At 41.9% G+C, this 21,396-nt stretch overlaps 1 protein-coding gene across 1 annotated transcript; it reads left to right on the top strand.

Annotated features, from left to right (window-relative positions):
* Window positions 1-6,878: 6,878 nt before the first annotated feature.
* On the top strand, window positions 6,879-19,216 carry rgma (repulsive guidance molecule BMP co-receptor a). The gene is made up of 4 exons (XM_026175999.1): window positions 6,879-7,519; window positions 11,131-11,246; window positions 12,675-13,192; window positions 16,229-19,216. The coding sequence occupies exons 1-4, from the start codon at window positions 7,506-7,508 to the stop codon at window positions 16,919-16,921; spliced, it is 1,341 nt and encodes a 446-aa protein (XP_026031784.1). The 5' UTR covers window positions 6,879-7,505; the 3' UTR covers window positions 16,922-19,216.
* Window positions 19,217-21,396: the final 2,180 nt, after the last annotated feature.

Genomic DNA, 21,396 nt, shown 5'->3' with positions numbered 1-21,396 from the left:
GTGTTGTCAGTGTGAAAGGAGCCCCGAGGCTGTGGAAACCAGTAATGCTTGGACTGGCCTCATCCAGGTGTGGTTTGATATGCAGAGGAAACTGCAAGACCCTGTATCTTCCTACCTTGCAGGAATGTTATCTAATCTGACATTTACTCAGGAACACAGATCTCCTCACCGAGCTCAGGCAGTTTGCTGGCAGTAGTTCAGTTGTTGTTTTTTTAGATATTTTTAATGCAGTATTTTTCCAGTCTTCTTAGTGACTGATTAGGGCTAAGATATTTCATCACAGCTTTTTTTTTTTTTTTTTTAGCTAAAATAGCTTTCTCGCCTTTGAATGTGCAGCCCACATGTACAAAGAGGTTTTTTTTTTTTAGACTCTATCTGGCTCCTCACACCTTTACCAAAGCGGCAGCTTCAGCTTCTTTCAAGGTGCTGGACATAAAAGCCATGTGCTAAGTGGATGTCTGGGTGATTGCAGCTAACTAACAAGAAGCAGCAGCAACCAGCAGCCTTGGGCTCTCCCACTGGCAAAGACCCACTGACTGCAGCCTCAGGGATATTTTATTCACTTGGTCACTTTGAAATGTGCACACTTGATCCTTTAAAGCCTATATATGGCTACGCTTTTTGTACTTGCTATTTTAGAGCATCTCACTTTGTTAGATTGTTGTACATATTCATACATCACATACAGTATAGCAGCCTACTGAACAATTGATTTAAAGTGAAGTCGTTTTAATGGAAATTCTTGCATGTTCTTAGATTGCAGCCAAAAGTGTAGGTGATTTACGTGCCCTGACAGTTACCGTACGTGTCTGTTGGGTCACATGATAGCTGCGCATAAAAGGTAACCTATTTTTCCTAATATCATTTGTCTTGTGATTGAAATATCAACAGCCCAAGGTAGGATTCTTCCCTGGGTTTGCTTTGATTGGCACAAATGAGAGGAAATGTAGACAATACAGGGGCAAGTGGAGGCATATGGACTGAAACAGACTCAGAGATTAGTCATGAGAACTTACCATTCACTTTCGCTCCTCTCCCCACACAAAACTCAAACATGCTGTAAGTGCAACGTGAAATGGAGAGGCTGTAAATCATATACAAATAGTTTCTGTTGTTTTACAGACAGGAAGAATTACATCAATATCGACTCTGTCACAGAGAAATCTTGGCTTTCTTTTTTCTTTTTCTTTTTACACGGTTTAAGTAAACTGGCACAAAGGGAGGTGTGTGACAGTGTTATTGTCTCTTTTTAAATCAAAGAGATATATTAGGATGAGGTTAAATATGTGGTGACTCCTACCTGAGCTTTAATTAAAGTTACTGGTAAGAGGACCAGTCTGCATGTTGAGGCATTGAAGATAAACGTCAACGTGGCCTGAGGGAACTATGACTCACGGATGTTCTTTTGGCACTGGTTTTAGGATCTTCTTTCTTTCTTTCTTTTCTAAGAAGAGGGTCTGAGTCTCCTCTTGTTTCGCAGCTTTTCGGTATAACTACGGTGTGTAAGGTGCTTCCACGAGGAGCTGTCAGTAAAACATCAAGAGCACATCATCATTCTAAGCACCTGACCCAACACCAGATATATTTCTTCCTCTTCATCTCAGGACTCGGAGGGGGTCCGCTCTTTCTCTCTGCACCCCCTTAAATTTACTCTTAATTAACCTCATTGCACCACGATCCTCAAGCGCAGGTATCTACATAACAAATCAAACTTTTATAGCTTGCTCAGCACCACCTCTTTCCCCCCCTTCCTTTTTAAGGTCTAATCCAATTCAACTGCAGCAGCCAAGATAGATAATTAGGGTATCATTTTACATATATGCAATCAATAACAGCATTATTTAGCTCCAGGCTGAGGGAGGCGGGGGGGGCAACATCTTAGAAGCCTGATATTTATCTCTTAGTCCCTTTTTTCCCCTGTAATTAGATGTCCATGGGCTCTTCAATTAACATAAACCCAAAGCGCTGACTTTTCGACATCTCATTAATGAACCACAGCCCTTTACACTTCACTTTACAAAGATAGAGTGGACAAGGCTGCACGGGGCCATGAACTTGGGTGCTAAGTGAAGAAGAGGCTTTTTAAAATGTTTCTAACGGGGACTAGCACCAGCTGAGGAGATAGCATACATCTTAATGAGGTTCAAATTAATTTGTTCTTTCAGAATTCCTCTCTTCAACAATTTTAAAGAGACTATAAATATTTCAGCATTGTAATGTTCTTTTTTTCTGGGCATAGAATTGTTAATTTTTACACTGGTTCAGGATAAAATGATGCACTAGGAATGACTAAACCAAAGGTTTATGGAATAGCTGACCCGCCGTAATGGTTTGAAACGTAGACAGGAGAGCCAGTTTATGCAGAAAAGTCAAATTTACTTTACATCTCAGAAAAATTTTCTACATATAATGTTGGCCGTATTTGATTGAAATAGTAAAAAAAAGAAAAGAGAGAAGTGGAGTATTGAAATGTTGTGCACATGGTGGGATTTGTAGGTGCAGCTAGCTTGGCTGGAGGAACTTTAAAGTCAACGTGTGTGGTCAGAGTAATGAAGTCAGAGAGCGCTAAGAAGCAGCTGGGGCTGGAGGTGATCTAGAAAAACCTTCAAGCCAACTGTGCAAAAATGCTGAAAATTTACAGCTTGACTGGTTAGATATATATTTTACCAACTTACTGGAGGTTCAGTTTTGATTGACTCTAAGGTGCTTGCTTGTGGCAGCAATAAAAAGCTGTCAAAACACAAAACAATTCCCCATGCAAGTCTCATTATCATCAAAATATGAAGGCTGCTAAGTAATTTGAGGCTGACACTTTTTTACTTCTGCATGCATCGTTTTGTTTTTTTTGCTGCAGCTATTGTGACAAGATGGGACAAAAGCGAGAGCGGCATGAAACCCCCGCAGCTGTGCATACATGACAACGCTGCAGGACATGTAGCAAAGTTCAACAACCAGGCAGAAGAAGCCAAGACATAAAAGAGCAGCGAGGAACTGCTTGTTTTCTAAAAACCGAATCCCCAGACAGTGTTTGCAGCTTTTACTTAGGATTAACGGTGTGGGTCAGGTTGTTATGATAAAGTCTGCATTCCTCTCTCAGTCTTATCGTCATTCAGCATTTACGCAGGTCAAGGATGAACAACTGGAGTTTATGGGAGAAAAATATCAAGTGTATAAACCAGGAATGTCAAACATAAGCCCCGGGGACCAGAACCTGCCCAGCAAAGACTCCAATCCGGCCCACTGGATGACTTCAGTGTCGCTGGTCGGGGCCACATAAGATTAAAGTGGGCTGTATGTGGCCCATGATGTAAAATGACTTGTGAATTACAGCTGGATGTGACTTCTGTGGAAGACTACAAAGCTCTCCAGAAATATGAAAAAGAGAAATTTATGTGACAGTGACAGCAATTTATCATTTTTATTCCAAGGGTAAAACCTTTGCACCGCCGGTCTGTGTACAATACCAAAAACAGTTAGTTAGTTAGTGTATTGTCTGTCTTGTCTTAATGTTGGTTTAAAATGGAGCACTGTAACAAAAAATAATTTCCCCCAGGGATCAATAAAGTATTCTGATTCTGATTCTGATTCTGAAAAAAGCATCAGTTTTTCTAATGGCTGTGGAGACAAATATAAGAATAATGCACACATTTTCATCATTTCCACAGAGCGCCGTTGAGCCCTATCTAATTTTATATTCATAAACCGAATATATAGCTTGTCGTTCATTTTTTGTGCAGAATTTTTAAAGCAGGAAATTAAAAAGGCAGCTGTTTTATTGAGATAAGCTTTCCTTGCATACATTTATGAGATCGTGCATGCAAATGGAGTCATAGCTGCTCACCAGTGTGTATGTATGAGTGTTTGGGTTTTTTTTTAAATTGTTTGTTTGTTTGTTTTTTAAACCCTGTCAGGTGCTGAACAGTGATTCATCATCCACAGTCAAAAACAGTTATCCATTCACAAATGTTTCTCCCTGAAATTTGGCCTGATCGGCTCTGTTGAGCAGCAGAGCTAATTATTTGTCTAGCGGCCTGTACACACTCTGTCTAGTTCGGTCCATGTCTGGAATTAAACAGTGTGCATAATTCTTGTTGGATTGCAGTCCATCTCTGCTCAGTACGAGAGAGAGAATCTGCAACGAGGGTTTGCACATTCAAGTCCCTCCGTCTGTGTGAATGAACAGGCCAATTTGCAAGCCTCCTGCATCCGCATTGTTTCAGACTGTGGCAGTAATTCCACAAATTATCTGAGCCTCCCATATCAACCCTTAATAGAGTTTTCTGAATTCATGCCCACACCTTATTACCAAAGACAGTCCTGCTGTGCACACCACCCCCTCTTTTTAAATGCCAATCGTGCACATGAAACATAGATCTTAGACAGTTTGTTTTATCAATGAATGCTAAAGGGACTCTCACAGGTTAACACCCTTCTGCTGTAATTGTGTATGAAACCTCTGGCTGCGATACAAGTTGAATTTAAACACTAAAAATACTCCACGTTCACATGAGGTCAGCCCATAGTGGCATATTCAATTTACTATAGCTTCCTTACATAGATATTATACCTACAACTGAGTCTGTGGAATAAAACTGTCTCTAATATATTGTATAGACAATAATATCCATTAGAAATGTTGTTTCAGGTAAACAAAGCAGAAATATTTCCCTGATCAGTCCAGCACAAAAATTGCACAAATATATACAGAGACGCTTCATCAAAGTCCGAAATGTATTTTTAATCTTTTTCAGGTTTCGTCGTTCTTTTTTTAATACTCAGCTGCTGCTGCTATTATTATTGCAGAGTAGTCTAGCAAAGCCCAAAGAATAGATTAACTATTTGAATTAATATTGTCAGCAAATGGCAAAAATGCAGAGCACAAAGTTTGTTGTGATGCCATTAGAATCCATTAGAATCAAAGCTGTTCAGTTTAGCATCACAAGACAAAGAATAGCAGCAAGCTAATTCTTTGCGTTTGTGGATAAGAAATTACTTTCTCGTGTCGATTTGTTGATTAAATCGACACGAGAAAGTGATGCCCAGTCTTGATTCTAAGTCTGACACCTCTGAAAAGAAAAGCCCAGCAACGCTATGATGGCCTAATTGTTATGCTGCAGGAGTGCAGAAGGCGTCCGGAAGGTCACTTCGAGCATATGATGTTTACTAATCCCTGTCTGACTCAGAAATACTGCAATAGATCGGGTTTCTTACACAGTTCATCCACGCCCAACGCGCAACCGGCCGGGTGTGGATGAATGTAGTTTGTGTCAAAAGACTGAAACATCACCTAAAGATGTACAGAAACCATTTTTTCTCTGAGGAATTTATGACCCAAAATCACAGACCGTGCAACTGTTCTGTCCCGAGAATCTCACAGTTGAACTTTTGATCCGGCGATGAGGAAACCTAGCATGTGATGATCTGAGGAAATCACCTGATAGTGAAGCAAGAATTACTCATCTGCATTTGTCCACATCGTCTGTGTGGTTTATGATTAATCGTGCTGCAGAAACCTTTTTCTTAAAACTGCGGTCTCCAGGAAAGATTGAGCAAAAATGAATCAGTCAGTCTTCTTCTAGTATACAAGTATGTAATCTCTCCATTACAAAGTGTGAAGAATAAATGTTTCTGCCAGGACCTTGTTATCTTTTTTTTTTTTTTTACATTAGTCTCACAGGCATCTTCGTCTCTCCTTGGTTTCTACCATATAGTTTCTGCTTAACACATTTTATAACAGACTAAATCACAGACAATTAAAGGAAATCACACAGCGCCCTGAGCATATAGGCATCACCCAATGCTTTTGTTCCTATAATAGTAACGTAGCTGATTGTCACACACATGCACACAGAGGCGTGCGCACGCACACACACACACACACACACACACAAAATTGAAGCATTATAATAATCCAGTGACATGTAAAGCCGTTGTGTTAACTGGCCGTAATACCTCAGCAAGGCAGCGTGTACACCAGCTGCGTTTAAGATGAGGCCGGCATCCGGCACCTCTAAAGCCATTCTTTTCACACCGGGGTGTCACTCTTTCATGTTCTTCTGCTACATCAATGTAAAATGTGCTGCCTCTCAGTGGCCATCTGGAGTGGGCAGGTCTGGGCTGTGATAGTAAAATGAGAGGATTTACAGGGGTCAGTTTCTTGCTGGATGCACCGAGGGATGATGTATTGTGACAGTTCTGGCCAGCGGCTCAGTGCAAGCAGCATCAGTGTCAATAGAAGGTGCAATCAGAAGCTCATTAGGAAAGTCTTGTGTCAGCTCTGCATTTCTGCTGGCTTTCTCCCGGCCACTCTGCTGCTTCGCTCAGACGCTGCTAGTCCGAGGGAAACTGGAGCAGAGAGAAACAGTTATGCTGGAGGTTTGAAACGCTTGAGGAGAGAGGAGCGGGTGGGGGGTTGTGGTGGTATTTTCCTGCATGCAGCCTGATCCTAAAACACAGGTGCAGGTTCCTTGAAGCCCTTTGAGCATACCCCACCCCAACCCCTCTTCCCAGCTGCAAAGTGTTTGTCCACTTGATCCTCCATTAAATCCTGATTATTATGGATTTGTCTTTTTCAAATTGGTGATTTGCAAAGATAAGAGACTGATAAAGGTTATCTGGCAAGGGCTGTTTGCTGCCAATCAATGAGACTAATTAAACTTGATCCAAATACTGCAGAAATAAGAGTATGTAAAAACAGAGGTGAAAGCAATGCAGATATCCTCACTGCCTGGTTTAAAAAAAAAAGCCATTTGGTTTAAGTGAAAGCAGAGTTGTCACTATGCATGGGTTCGGTTTTTTTATAAGATAAAAAGTGTTCAAAAGTGCGTTTCTGCCTGGTTTTCAGTGCAGACCTCTTTTCGCTGCAAAGCATCTAGTTTAAAAAAAGAGAGAGAGAGGGGAGGGGGGGGTCTGATATTTGGGGCTCCCATGCGGCGTCATGCAGAGCCGATCATTGTCTCTCTCACACTTTCTAACTAGCCATTTCACAACATCCACACAGCGGATCGAGCTGTACGCAGCAGCAGTTTTACCTTCAGGGCTTTTTTTCCTTTCTTTCGTTTTTTCTCCTACACGACGTCGACCCATAACTAACAATTTGAATTCGGCACGCGGATGAGGCCAATTACCGGACTTAATCTATCATTACGTCCCCGTTCCGATCGGCTGATAGTCAAATGAGTTAAGCGATGGCTGAAGAGCTCCGAGTCCGCCACCGGGTGCCAGAAGTGGTTGTTTAAATTTAAAAGAAAACAACTAAAAGAGAGAAGAGAGAGGGGGGAAACACTTTGATTTCCTTGCAACGCGGACTTGGAGAAGCTGTGCGGCGGACATGATGTGCAGAGTGGCGGATTTTACGCGCAGAAAGCCGCTGGGTGCGTTTGATTTCGGATTACTGTGACACACTGGCTGTGTAGTTTTCAGGGGGAGATTTTTTTTAAGGAGTCTGCTTCCCTCTCGCTCCTGTTCGCTGCTGTCCTCCAGGACTCCAGAGTCGCGGAGATCCCATGCAGTCGCCAAGGTTGGTTCGAGACTAAATTTTACTCCTTATTTCTCATATTAGGCAGGAATGTGATCAGTTGTGTGCTGCTCAGCCCTGTAATGTGTCTTGTCTTCCTATCATCCTGCCCGGAGTGTTTGGATTTCAGCAGATTTAATAACCTGATCCTTTTTCCAGTGTCACACAAGAAAAAACTAGGAGAAAACTGAATTTTGAAATGCACCAGACCCCCCACCAAAAAAAAAAAAATGCATCTACACGCCTCATTACTTCTAAATTATTGGACAACTGGGAGTAAAACTATTAATCACAATTTTATATGTTATTTTGTCTGGATTTAGCAGTTACTCCCGACTAAAAATACCCTTGAGGCCACTTTAATCCAACATGCAGCCAATGATGATCTTAACGGTGCTACAGGACAAATGCGCCTGTCGGATGCAGATTTTTCACCTTTTAAATCCCAACTGCGTGACAGCTACCTGTAATTAGACCAATAACCGAGCTGTCCACAAAGCTCAAATTTAATGACAGGTTTGGTTGTCCTCGTAACGCCATGTGCGTCTGTGTCATGATTTGAGGTTTCATATCAGAGCTCATAACAAGCGCCATCTGTTGGAAAAGAGGATCAGTCCCTGTGGCTGTGGAGATAAAGATAAATGGACAGAGATATGTTGGCCTGTGCAACCAGTTTAACGCTGCACACAAAAGAGATGGAGCAGCTTGTTATTTAGATTACACAGGGAGGATTTAAAAAAAACTGTCTGCTGTAATTCCCCCAGCAACCTGGTTTGACAGGTGATATCAGAGATTTAAGCAGCACATCATAAAGCCATTATGCTGGATTTATGGAGATGTTTTATTGTTATATTGTGTCACCGCTACCTGTTACAGCATGTGGACGACAGGGTCTCCCGGATAAATATGTCCTCATTTATATGACGGAACATGGTGGTGGTTAAAAAGCAAAAAATTTGAGCTGTAGATAAAAACATAACTAAGCTAAGCAATTCGATGATCAGTGTGTTGACTCGGAGAGGTGGTGACTAGAAAAGACATGTCCTAACCTCATTTTGATTGATTATTTTATTAGTGATTTATCGATTAATCAATAAAATGTCAGACGTTTCTTCCTATTTCCCCACCCAGGAAATACACCAGACCCCAAAGAGGTTCAATTTCAGTGAGAGATTTAAGAGCCTCTTTGATAAATAATTTAACTAATCAAACTGGAAGCAATCAAATTAGCTGATACTAATACTGTAATTTATTATTCTGGTATTCTAGCAGAAACAATTAGTGATTCAGAATAAGGAATACATGGGGTCGTTTTGGACAAAGAAATAGAGCTGTGACTTTTTATTGATATTTACGAACCCTCTGTGACATAACTGGTTTCTCATTCACTTTTAATAGTAATAACTGAATCCCTTAATGAAGCTGGATAACAACAGATAACTATCATTCATGCTTGTTCTCCATAAACGGATCATAAAAATGACTAGTTGGCTAAAGCACTGACAACAACAATAATTTCCTCTATTTGTTTTGTTGTTCAAATAGTGCAAAAACATCTTCACATAATGAGAGTAGATGGTTGATATGGATGTTGTAGGTTAGTCTGCAACAGGTGATGTATGTGCAGCATCTGTTTTTCAGATCTGGTGCATTTTGCAGATTGATCACTGGGCTGCTTCTGCCCAGCAGCTGACCGACATCTGATTAAGACAAGCTGCATCAAACCCTTCAGAGTGCTGCTGAACAGCTTCATTCCTCTGCTGCAGCCACGCTACAATCCAAAAATATTCCACAATTCATCAAAACATTTCACCGAGCAGCTTATACCTTTCAGCTGCGCTCATTCCTTCCTTTCAGATGTGAATGCTCGGTATATTAGGTTTGGAAGTAACTCTGCACGGGGGCCACCCTTGTTGAAAACATGTGTAGGCTCGGACCTCTTTGTACATGAACATATCCATCACCCGCAAGAGGGACAGCAACCACAAAGACAATCAGCGCTCTGTGGAAAAATACTGTACAGCCAGCCACAACCTGAGCAAGATGGTACATATTTTGGTGTAAATGAAATGCTCCACTAATGTGTCATCAGCACAATTCAAAGCTAATCAAAAAGAGGAGCAGATCAACACCTGCACTTCTTGTCATTTGGAGAAATGCTTTTAAATCCACCGAACCAACATGGAGGAAATGCTCACTGCAACGAGGGGCTGCTTGTTCTCATTTCAGTGAAGTAATTAAGTAGTAAAATGCCATCAAAATTCTTACAATCAGGTGGGGCTCACTGTAAGTTTGAGTACCTCATGCCCGGGTGCTTTAAATGACTTGTGCTGGGTAAACTATGGCCGCTGTGATATCAAAGAACTGCGGTGTTTCCACACTGTTTCGCTCTCTCTCTTTTTTTAAGTCATTTAACAACCTGAGGATGAGTTTACATCATATAATTACAGGCACATTACACATAGCGGATGGTTAAATGCTTATTTTGAAGTTAATGCCTTGAAACATGGTTGTAAGAAGATAACATTTGCAATAACAAATACTGTGCAATTTGTTTTTCACCCTCCTAGTAATTGTTTTTAAAATTATGGCTTATTGCTGAATTGTATGGCTGAATACATGGAGTTAGGTAACATTTTAGTAAAGTACGCTATTAAATGATTCAACTTTTTGTCAGTATACAGATATTGATCCTCAAGCTAAGATAATCTCCAAACATTCACTCGTTCCACTATGTTAAACACGATCAGTTTAATGGTTTTCCTTGTTATGTGTACCAGGAACCCAATTATCTTTGGATCAACTCAGGGTCTGGGAATCTGTGATGGGGATTTTTCCCTAGATTAAAAACCACAATGGAGAAATTAGGAAGCAAATCAGTGAGATGAACCCACAATTACATGTATGCTTTATCATTTTGACCCAACTTTTCACTCAATCCTGGGTATTTGTGGTAATGAGAACATCTTGTTCAATAATACCTTTGCACATTGCCCACAGTGGGCTATGTTGGGTGGAAGGGTTGTAGCAAGCATTTTAAGGTGATGCAAATGATGTATAGTTTTTCGAGAAGTGATATGAAGAAAAAAAACTGATGATTGTTCGTATTGTTGGTGGTTTTCCTCTTGTTAATCTGCCCACACACGCTCTGTGGAGGCATGACACAGTTTTCATTTCAAGCCTTTAAACGGTGCGGTTGTTGTTGTGATCTTATAACAAATCAGATCTTTCTTTTATATGGCGGTGTGGACTACCACTTTGTGGGTCATGAAAAGTCGGTCGTCGTCTAACAAGTCTGCACACTGAGGTGTAATTTGAGTCTCGCAGAAAGGTGGGGGTTTAAGGGCGAAACGGGCAGCCGTGATTGGTTCAGCTTGTCCTCGGCACTCCCTAAAAGGAAGGATAGCTCGGCTGCCTGCCTGCTTGGAGCTGTTTCAGCTAGCTGCCTAACTTCTACCGACGAGAGGAACAAAACAGCCTCTTACCAGGCGGTGATGAGAAGACGGGACCCCCAGCTTCAGACCGTTTTCATGGACTTTCTAGTGTTTTCTTAGCGAAGGCTTGGCGAGTTGAGCTAACTGTCCTCCACTGTTTTTTGTCCTTAATGCGACCAGGGAGAGGAGTACAGTGCGAGCCCGAGCTGGATGGATGGTTATGGGGGAAAGAGGGAGACCCTCGGCGCTTGAAGTGTGCAGAGTCCTCGCCGTGCTTTTCTCACTCTTCCCCTCTGGTAAGAATTTTTTTTTTTTTTGTCCGTTTTCGTTTTCTTCCTTTTTCCTTTTAGACCCAACAAGCGCGTTTTACGCCAACACACACGGTTTATATGACTTCACGTAACTGTTAATCACAGTGCTAGCAAACTCCAGAAGTTATTAGCATTGATTTTTCTCCACCTTGGCGTCCAAAGTTGCCTGATTTATATACTTTTTATTTGCCGAAATATTGTATTTTGTATCATTGTTATTATTGAACCACTTGTTTTTATTTTTCAAAAAAAAAGTGACGTTTTAGCGGGAATCCGAAAACTAGTATGAAAGCTTATAATAGTCCTTATCGTTTAGTTAAAAATCCACCAAACTCTATACAAAAAGTGACTAAAATCTAGAGAATTGCAGCGAAGCGTTTACTTTGTACGTTTATAATTGTTTTTAATTTGAAAATATTAATTTTTCATATTTATTTATTGTTAGAAATCTTGACATTTAAAAATAACATTTTGCCAGGTATTAGTTTTGAGACAAAAACCACTGAAAGGTCTTCCCGGAGCTGCATGCGGCTCTCCAAAAGTGTTTTGTTGGGGGATGGGACGGGTCTCGGGGTTTTGGCTCCTTCAAAGTGTTTTTTCAAGCCGAGAACTGCACCGTAGAAGCCAAATAATGTATCTTATTAACTATATATTTGTGTGACTGCAGTCAGTCACTTTTTCAGCTCACTTAGCGCAAAGCCTAATCGGTTTTCTTCTTTGATCACATGTCGTTACACAACAAAGTGATAATACGCTGATAGCTGAGATCAAGATTAGTTTATTGCCATCTTGATAAGTGGATGGGTGGTGTGGACGCTTTGAGTTGTTTAAAGTTTGACTTCAAAGTGCTGGTAGTCCACCCCCCGGAAACCTCTCACAGCCAGTTCAAATAAATAAATGCTTTATTAATCGAAGGTGATAGTATTCAAACATGGTGTTGCAATGATTCATCCTGGGAAATGTTAAAGTAGCATTGGTGCAAAAGTTCGCCGGATATTGCAACAAAGCTGGAGACCCCAGAGGAGTAGTGTTATTAATCGGTTATCGTGTAGATTAGTATCCCTAATCGAGTTTTTACCTGTGCATATGAAGAAAGAGAAATGGAAACAACTGGATGTGAAAGGGAAGTGAAGCGAAGCTACCTTCTTTCCAGGCTTCGCTTTTGTTTGTGGCTACATCATATAAAATGTATATATTGGATGAAAATTACATCTAATGTTATTGTAATTGTTATTAATTTTATAGATTTTTTTTTTTTTTTTTTATCATTTACAGTATAGTATGCACAAAGAAAATGGTTAACTTAAGGAGGAACAACAGTAGCCTTTTGGATAGAGAGTGTGCTTTAAAGTGTCATGTTTCTAGATGACTTTATTACTTTTGCTCCAACTGGATGTTGTTCCTCTCTGACAGTGAGCCTGCAGTGCAAGATCCTCAAGTGCAACTCTGAATTTTGGGCCTCCACCTCAAACTCTGGACCGGAGGAGGAGTTTTGCACGGCTCTGCGGGCGTACAACAGCTGTGTACGTCGGACTGCACGTACCTGCAGGGGTGACTTGACATATCACTCTGCACAGCATGGCATAGAGGACCTAATGAGCCAGCACAACTGCTCCAAGGAAGGACCGACTTCCCATCCACGTACCCGGACGCCGCTTCCTCCAGCACCCCCGCCGGTTATGACTGACAGCCAAGAACGCTCCGATGGCCCGGAAGTGTGCCACTATGAGCGCAGTCTTCCACGCAACACGGCGCCACCTAACTATACCCACTGTGGCTTTTTTGGAGACCCACACCTCCGAACCTTTGGCGACGACTTCCAGACATGTAAGGTGGAAGGAGCCTGGCCGCTCATCCATAACAAATACTTGTCCGTCCAGGTGACCAACACTCCCGTAGTACCAGGCTCTTTCGCCACCGCCACAAGCAAGGTGAGACCCTCTGTTGTTCCTGTGTATGACTGCAGCACTAGCTGATTGGCTAAGGCTTTGAATATATGTCTTGATGCATGCTCATCCAGGTAAGAAAATCCCAAAAAGTTGAATTTGTTCTGGACGTAGCGTTTTCAGTGGCAGAAACATTTCGTCACTCATCCAAGTGACTTCTTCAGTCTCAGCTGACTGCAGGTTTCCCCAACCTTATAAACAGCACATTTGCATAATGACTGAAACTAGCACCACTGACAAACAATGATTGCATTATTCATCAGTGGCGCTAGTTTTTTCTTTCTGAATCCAGTCAGTCCGCTTGCATCTGAGTGATGTAAATTCCATTATCTAAGAGGGTCCATGTGCCAGTTTTTTGTGACAGTGCAGAGTACCCCACAGAGACTGCACTGGATGCACTACAGCTAACTGCAGTGGATTGTTATCGAGGCTTAATGCCGAACTGATCATCCTTAATCAAGCTAATGTTTATTTTTCCACAAAATGTGCTGTACTAAGTATTCTAGAAGGGATTCTGTTCTGTGTCACTAAAAATACACTAAAAGCTACACAGAGGAGAACAGGAGGGCAAGATGTCTGACACAGGAATGGTATACAATCATCCAGTCACTTTTCAAAATAAAAGACCCTGTGCAGACTAAATGCTGTGCTGCTGAAAGTGTGTTTTGAAGAAGTTCAAAGGATGCTATGTGTGTTGCATCGCTGGGATGAGCCAACAGTCAGTCAGCTAGGGCCACTGTTAACAATTAAAGGGCCATTTACACATTCCTAAGAAGTTGTTCAAAATTTGGTGAACAATTTTTGGTTGATGCGCAGTTAAGAAAAGGACTCTTGTCTGTGTTGTGTTACCTCCGTAATTAAAGGGGGGGGAGCGCAATCAACAATTTCTATTATCATTGACTCAATTAAGTAGCAAAAATGTGCTGGGTACAGCTTTTAAAATGGGAAGCATTGCCTGGTTCTGTATAAATATATGGTATGTAAGGATTTGGACTGTCAAGCAAAACTGGGTTTTGTAGCATTCTCTGTAGGTGACTTGAAAAGGTGTTTTAAGATAATAATTTGTTGATCCTTGCAATATTGCTTGTAGGGTTTCATAAATGTTAGTACAAATTAACCAGCTGCACATATGTGTCTGTGTGAAGAGCTGGGATGATTTCCTTTTGTTGACATATACATGGGCAGCTGCAGAGACCGCAGGTGTGTAGATGTTCTTACTGCCCTGCTTTCTTATCTGCTTGGGGAACATGTTACATACACGTGCATTAGATCAGCATTACAGGAAGACCTGCAGGTCCTTTTTGAAGAGATGGGTTATTTATTTATTTATCTTTATTTTTTTCCCCCTCTACACATTATTGCACATAAGATTGCCATATACAGATGTAATAGCAAATGCCATGTGTTCTGAAAGGTGCTGTGGGCCTGTGTTCCTGTCACACTGTGGATCCTGCTTATTTGGATGAGTTCTAAATTAGGATATGAGGAAGCTCGATCCAGCAAATCTCAAAGGGCTCCATGAGCTTTATCAAAATCTTTTGATACTTAAAATCAAGATCTTTGATAAAGCTTATCAAGATCTTTGAGATTTGTTGGGCTGGGCTTCTTCATCTCATAGATCTTGATAAAGCTTTATGAATCATATGTTAGTATTAAAACAGCTGTGCTTTGTCGCATGTGAAGCTTCATTCTCTGTTGAGCTCAGTCTGATGTTTGGGTTTCTTATTGTAGCACACAGTGAGCACAGAACTGCAGATTATTTTGTCCACATTATGAGATATTTTCTTTCAGATTTATCAGCAGTGCACAAGTCATTATTGATATTTTGTTGAATAGTGAATTGGTTAGTTTGGATAGCCGCCCCTAAAATGGTCAAACTGGAGGCCATAACATAAGAGTTGGCCTAGACTTGGCAATGCTCCAGCACCATTTGGTTGAGGACCTGAGTCGTTTGCTGAGGATCATAGCTGAAGTACTCAGACTGAGGTATAAGAGGACTTTGTCCCTAATCACATTTTTAGAAACTATAATTTTCTGTAATCAAGGTTTCTAATCATACTCTATTAAGCATTTGTGGGGGGTTTTAGCTTTTAAAGTAATTGCATTTTTGTACTGCTATTCTTGGAAGCAAATGAGACGGCTTTTTAAAGATCATGATTCTGGACAAAGGGAAAACAAAGCAGCAGCCAATGCCACCTGTGCAAACAAGGCCCTTCTGGTTAAAGATCTGCATTAGCAGAGCTCCGTGTTGGTACATAGCTCTCGCTACAGCAAATAAAACTGTCTGGTTATTTCCATCTTCATACCAGTAGATAAGGCAGGCCTTTTTCTTTTGTTTGCTTTTATTAAACATTTAAGAAGGAAACTGGGAAAAAGCAGAAGTTATTGTGGCTCGGATAAAGGAAATTGAAAGAGGGAGAGAGCTGGTGCAGCAGATAAATTGTCAAGCTTAAAGAGTATACTGTGGACCCCCACCCTGTGTCCCCTGTCTCAAACGAGCAGACATCCCAGTTCCTAGGCCGTCCATGTTCACACAAAGGCTCATTGGTGTCCTGATGAAACCAAGCTTACAGAGTCCTGGCCAGTCTCACTTAATTAGCTGCAGAGTATATCGCTGTGTCCTGGCCCGACGCCACTCCATGGAGCATAGTTCTGGGGGTTCACAGGCAGGTTTTTCAGTACTATGAATGGATCGTCTTTGTGTCTGCAAACTGAGGCCTGATTTTTACATGGCCGAGACTTGTGTTTTTTGAAGGCGTTTGCCTTGGCCTCCCTCATGTTGAGCCAGCCCTGAAATGTGACTCTTAAGTGGGGCGTTGTGGTAGATTGCACAAACTTGTTCTTAATGCAAAAGTATAAGCACTTCCCATTTTCATTCCGATGTTTACATTTACTGCAGTTTACTAGGATTTAGTATGTGAGTAGGTAGGGAAATGGTCACTGATAACTTCCTGAGAATCGTAAAAGTTGACCGTAAAATGAATGTTGAATATTGATGCAATTTCTTTCTCCATTCTGCAGCTGACGATCATCTTTAAGAACTTCCAGGAATGTGTGGACCAGAAGATGTACCACGCAGAGACAGACGAGCTGCCGGCTGCGTTTGCAGACGGCTCAAAGAACGGAGGCGACCGCAACGGAGCGAACACTCTGCGTGTGGTGGAGAAGGTTGCCGGGCAGCATGTGGAGATTCAGGCGAGATACATCGGAACAACCATCGTAGTCCGGCAGGTAGGCCGCTACCTAACCTTTGCCGTGCGGATGCCGGAAGAAGTTGTGAACTCAGTGGAGGAAGGTGACAACCAGGACTTGTACCTGTGTCTTCACGGTTGTCCTGCCAACCAGCGCATCGACTTTAGGAACTTCAGAGCTCGAGCGGCGGAGGCCCAAAGCGTCAGCAGGACCAGGAGCAACACCGGTGCCAACGGCTTTACCTACCAGTCTGCAAAGACCAAGTGCAAAGAGCGGCTTCCAGTGGAGGATCTCTATTTCCATTCTTGCGTGTTCGACCTCCTCTCGTCCGGAGACATAAACTTCACCATGGCAGCCTACTACGCTTTTGAGGATGTTAAAATGCTCCATTCAAATAGCAAAAGATACCACATCTTTGAAAAGGCTGCCGAAATGAATAGTGCAGAACAGAAGGGCAGAAATGTACTTTCAGTCTTCCTCGTCAACCTCCTCGCTGTGTTATTGTGGACAGTCTGTCTATAGCGTCTTTACAACAGTGTCCTCATGGTGTGTCTGTCAAGGAGCATTAGAGCACCATCGCTGCGTCCTACATCGGCTCCTCTCTGCTCTGGTTCTGTGACTTGACAGGTAGCTTGCAAGTAGGTCATCCCCGACCCAAGTCTCATTTTAGTGCTATTGTCGTGTCTTGACGTCAGCTTAATGACAGGACGAGCTCAGCGTTCTCCCACCTATCATCACACGTATTCAGCTGCTTCATTGGATTGGTCTTTGAAGAGGGCAGCGGTGAGAGAGCCCAGCTACTGCTGAGCTCAGGATATCCACCTGGGATTAAATCCCACATTCTCAATGGGGCCTGCATACCTATGGGAAGCTGGACAAGATGATCTTTTGCAGAAAGAGGAGTTTGCTGTTCCTCCCTCCTCTGACCCCCCCCCCCCCCCCCCCCCCCCCCTTCATTGGTGCCAAGCCAGTGAAGCTCTATGGCTCATGTGGCAAAACGAGAGGACCTGACAGGGGCTTTTGTTAACCTTAGGCCAGAAGCAGCTCTATGTTTGATTAGTTTCCAGCTTTGGAAAAGCCGGAGCCTTTTGGAAGAAACACTCAGCCAAAAGGATGTCAGAGCAGCGTCTCCAGTTGTCTGCTGTGGAGATTAATGGGTCATATGTTAGGTTGTGTGTGTGCGTTAGTACAATATGTGTGCCGAATTCAGCATCTGTGGTTAATTTTGTGTTTGTGCGTGCAGCAGTTTCCAGACAACAAACCTCCAGCGGGAGAACTCCATTCCCATGTCTTTGTGTTGCACCTAAAATTTCAGAAATAGAAAAAGATGAAGCGCTCGAGTTCATCTAGTGGACTCTTTATCAGCCAAGTAGCAAATTCCAAAAAGGGAACTCAAAAATAGTCATCTGCACGTCATTTTTCACTGTCATGCAACCTTTTCCCCTCCTTTTGAGCCGTCACACAACACGCTGACGTGTGGATCAGACAGCGTTTGTACTTTTAGGTCGGTTATGTGAATGTAGCGAAGAAGGTTTAGAAGTGCAAACTTGTTTAAGGGCACTTAAAGCGTTTACAGAAGGTCGAGCAGCCAATCAAAGCCCGACACCTCCTCGAGAGCATTTTGTGAATTTGAATCTCCGTTTAAGCGTCGGTGGTGTAGATGCCGTTAGTACTCGCTGTAAAGACATCACCTCTAGTCAGTTGAGCATTTTTATAGACTACCAGCGTGCTGAGCTGACTGTGGCTTAGTGAGTAAACGATAAGCATATGTCTGTAGACGTGATTTCATGGCTTAAATCATTGCCAAAGAACAAGCCCTTGTGCCAACATTTTTCCAAACAGCTGAATTTTCATCTTTCAGTCCTTTAAAAACAGTTTGCGACTCCTGTGTATATAACTCGTGTTTGTGGGTGAATTACAGTAACACGTACTGTAAAGGCAGCATTGGTTTCTGTTACTGCAGTCTCACTTTTTGCTTTTTCTTGTTTCACAATAAAGCTTCGAGGTTTCCAGCTGAACTTTGGCTCTCAGCTGCAGTATCTGTTAGTGTGCAAGTCCTCCCCCGTAGGTCCCGTTACCGCTGGGGCAGTTTAATGGTCATTTATCCTTTTTTACACTGAAGTATTTGGCAGGCCTTACTACTGCTATTTGGAATATGTATCAGTGCAGTTTGACGGCAACAAAAAAGGAAAAAAAAAAAAACGCATACAAAAAACTGATGATTGTAATGTTGAATCTTGTGTTGATAGATGTAATTTGTGTTTGTGTGTTTCACAGTAAATGGTTCTACATGTGTAATGTGAGACTGTACATGGTTTTTGTGTATTGTTGAGTTTAAATTTGTATATTACCTGTTGTGTTTTGAATTTATCACTCCAGTTTTTTGTACACAAGATGTTTCAGTGAATGTGAACTTTTGTTTTTCTTTAATTTGAAAAGGGATTTTTCTTTTGTCTTTTTGCAAAAACATGAACGCCATAGAACCGATTAGTCTTTACTGAGTACAGCGTACACATCGGTCTGTGTAGCAGTGATAAACGTTAGTTGTTTAGTATCAAACAAGACTGCCCACCTTACCCACAGAAGAGATTGTTGCAAAGTATTTTTTTTGGGGCGTTCATGTTTTTGAGTTTAAAGCACTTTATGTTTTCTTTGACATTTAGCTCTTTTGTTTGACTTGTAAGGGTTTAAAAAATACAAAAAAAGCTGAATGGGGGGAAATGCCAGAAAGATCAAACTGTGTTGTAAATGTGATCCCACATGCCAGCTGTTTGTAATGTAAATTATTTATTAAATAAAAGGAAGATGTCTCGTTTATCAGCTCTCCTTTTGTCCTGTGTGGTGTGAGTTTGAAAGCATTTTTTGAAAACCACCCCGTGTGGGTTTTCTGCCTACACTTTGCAGTGCTTGACTGCCCCCTGCTGTAGATATGAGCAAATGTTAAAATGTTGTTTTGTTTTTTTTTGTTGTTTTTGTTTGTTTTTTTTTTAAAGAAGTTTTAAGTTTTGACTTTGGAGTTAAAAATTGATATTAAAAATGGGATTTATGAGCTTTATATAGTTAAAATGTAAACACAGTTAAATGTAAAAGTGAAGTTTCAGGTGTATCGACAATTTATAGAGAAAAGCATAATAAATAATCTAGAATTGACAATTTACTGAACATCCTATGCAGACAGAGTAGGAGGAACAAGTAGGAGGAACGTCCAAACTTCATACAGAAGTCTCAAGGCCAGAATCAGTCTGCTGCAAATTAAATAAAATGTGAGGTCAAAATGTCCATAAAACATGTCTTTCTGACCCAGAGGAGGGAGGAACAGCAAACTCCTCTTTCTGCAAAAGATCATCTTGTCCTTGCGGTGGTCACCAGAAAGCTCCAGGCAGAATTTGAGTAGGTATGGACATCAATGTGATGCCGAAATTTTATTATCCTGTTTGGAAGAGCCAAATGAATCTAAAATAACACTCAGGTTTACTGTTTGCTGTTGCACTGAAGAACCCTGATCCAGCCTTCCTGTCTTATTAGTCCGTTCACATTTATCTGCAGGAAACGAAACGCAGAGCATGAAACTGCTTCACCTCACTGGAAGGAGAACCGCAATCGGTTGTAGCCGTGATGCCCTCATTTAAACATCGGATAATTCAATCGTGCAGGAGGAAGGTTTCCATGTTAGAATATTATGTGGAGTGGTGTCTTTGAAGGCCACGCAGGAAGAAATATACACAGAGCAAAGATTTATTAGTGTGTGTGTGTAATGTGAGAATGGTGGTTTATGTATGTTGAAGTTTATTCTCCTCTAATGACTTCAACAGAAAACATGAAACTGAGGAGAAACTCTGTTAGTCCGTGCTGCATTTTCCTACTACAGGCCATCATTGGCGTATTAAGATAAGATAACCTTTATTAGTCCCACACGTGGGAAATTTGTTTTGTCACAGCAGGAAGTGGACAGTGCAAAAGTTATGAGGCAAAAATTAGAATACAATAAGAATAAATACAGTACACAACTGTACAGAATAGAATAAAATAAAATACTATATACAGTAGAATAAAATAAAATAAATATACAATAAGATAAAAATAGAATACAAATACAAATACTATATACAACTGAGTAAAAATACAACGATGACAGAAAGGATTATTGCACTTAGTATTATTGCATATGTATGGATGTGTGTGCTTGATCAGTTAAAGTCTTTATTATGGAGTCTGACAGCAGTGGGGAGGAAAGACCTGCGAAATCTCTCCGTCCCACACCGTGGGTGCCGCAGTCTCCCACTGAAGGAGCTGCTCAGTGCTGTCACAGTCTGCTGCATGGGGTGGGAGATGTTGTCCATCAGGGATGACAGCTTAGCCGCCGTTCTCCTGTCACTCACCACCTCCACTGGGTCCAGAGGGCATCCTAGAACAGAGCTGGCCCTTCGGATCACCCTGTTCAGTCTCTTCCTGTCCCCAGCAGAGATGCTGCCGCCCCAGCAGACCACACCATAAAAGATAGCAGAAGCCACCAACAGAGTCATAGAATTTCTTCAGGAGTGGGCCCTCCACTCCAAACGACCTGAGTCTCCGCAGCAGGTACAGCCTGCTCTGCCCTTTCCTGTAGAGGGCGTCTGAGTTATGAGTCCAGTCCAGTCTGTTGTTCAGATGAACACCAAGGTACCTGTAGCTGTCCACAGCCTCAATGTCCATACCTTGGATGTTCAGTGGTTGCAGTGGAGAATGCTTGTGCCTGCGGAAGTCTACCACCAGCTCCTTGGTTTTACTGGCGTTGATTTGGAGGTAGTTCAGCTGGCACCAGTCCACAAAGTCTTGGGTCAGACCTCTGTACTCCTTGTCGTCCCCATCAGTGATGAGGCCGACTATTGCAGAGTCATCAGAGAACTTCTGCAGGAAGCACTGGGTGGAATTGTGGGAGAAGTCTGCAGTGTAGATGGTGAAGAGGAACGGAGCCAGAACCGTTCCCTGTGGGGCCCCCGTACTGCAGACGACCCTGT

The sequence above is a fragment of the Astatotilapia calliptera genome, chromosome 7, assembly GCF_900246225.1.
Source record: "Astatotilapia calliptera chromosome 7, fAstCal1.2, whole genome shotgun sequence".
NCBI classification, from domain to species: Eukaryota; Metazoa; Chordata; class Actinopteri; order Cichliformes; family Cichlidae; genus Astatotilapia; species Astatotilapia calliptera.
This window is presented reverse-complemented; position numbering and strand designations above follow the sequence as displayed.

Bases quoted from the DNA above. Each gene is read 5' to 3' on its own strand.
- rgma (XM_026175999.1), top strand. The intron at 11,247-12,674 runs GTAAGAATTTTT...CCTCTCTGACAG, and splicing joins TTTCTCACTCTTCCCCTCTG to TGAGCCTGCAGTGCAAGATC. The intron at 13,193-16,228 runs GTGAGACCCTCT...TCCATTCTGCAG, and splicing joins TCGCCACCGCCACAAGCAAG to CTGACGATCATCTTTAAGAA.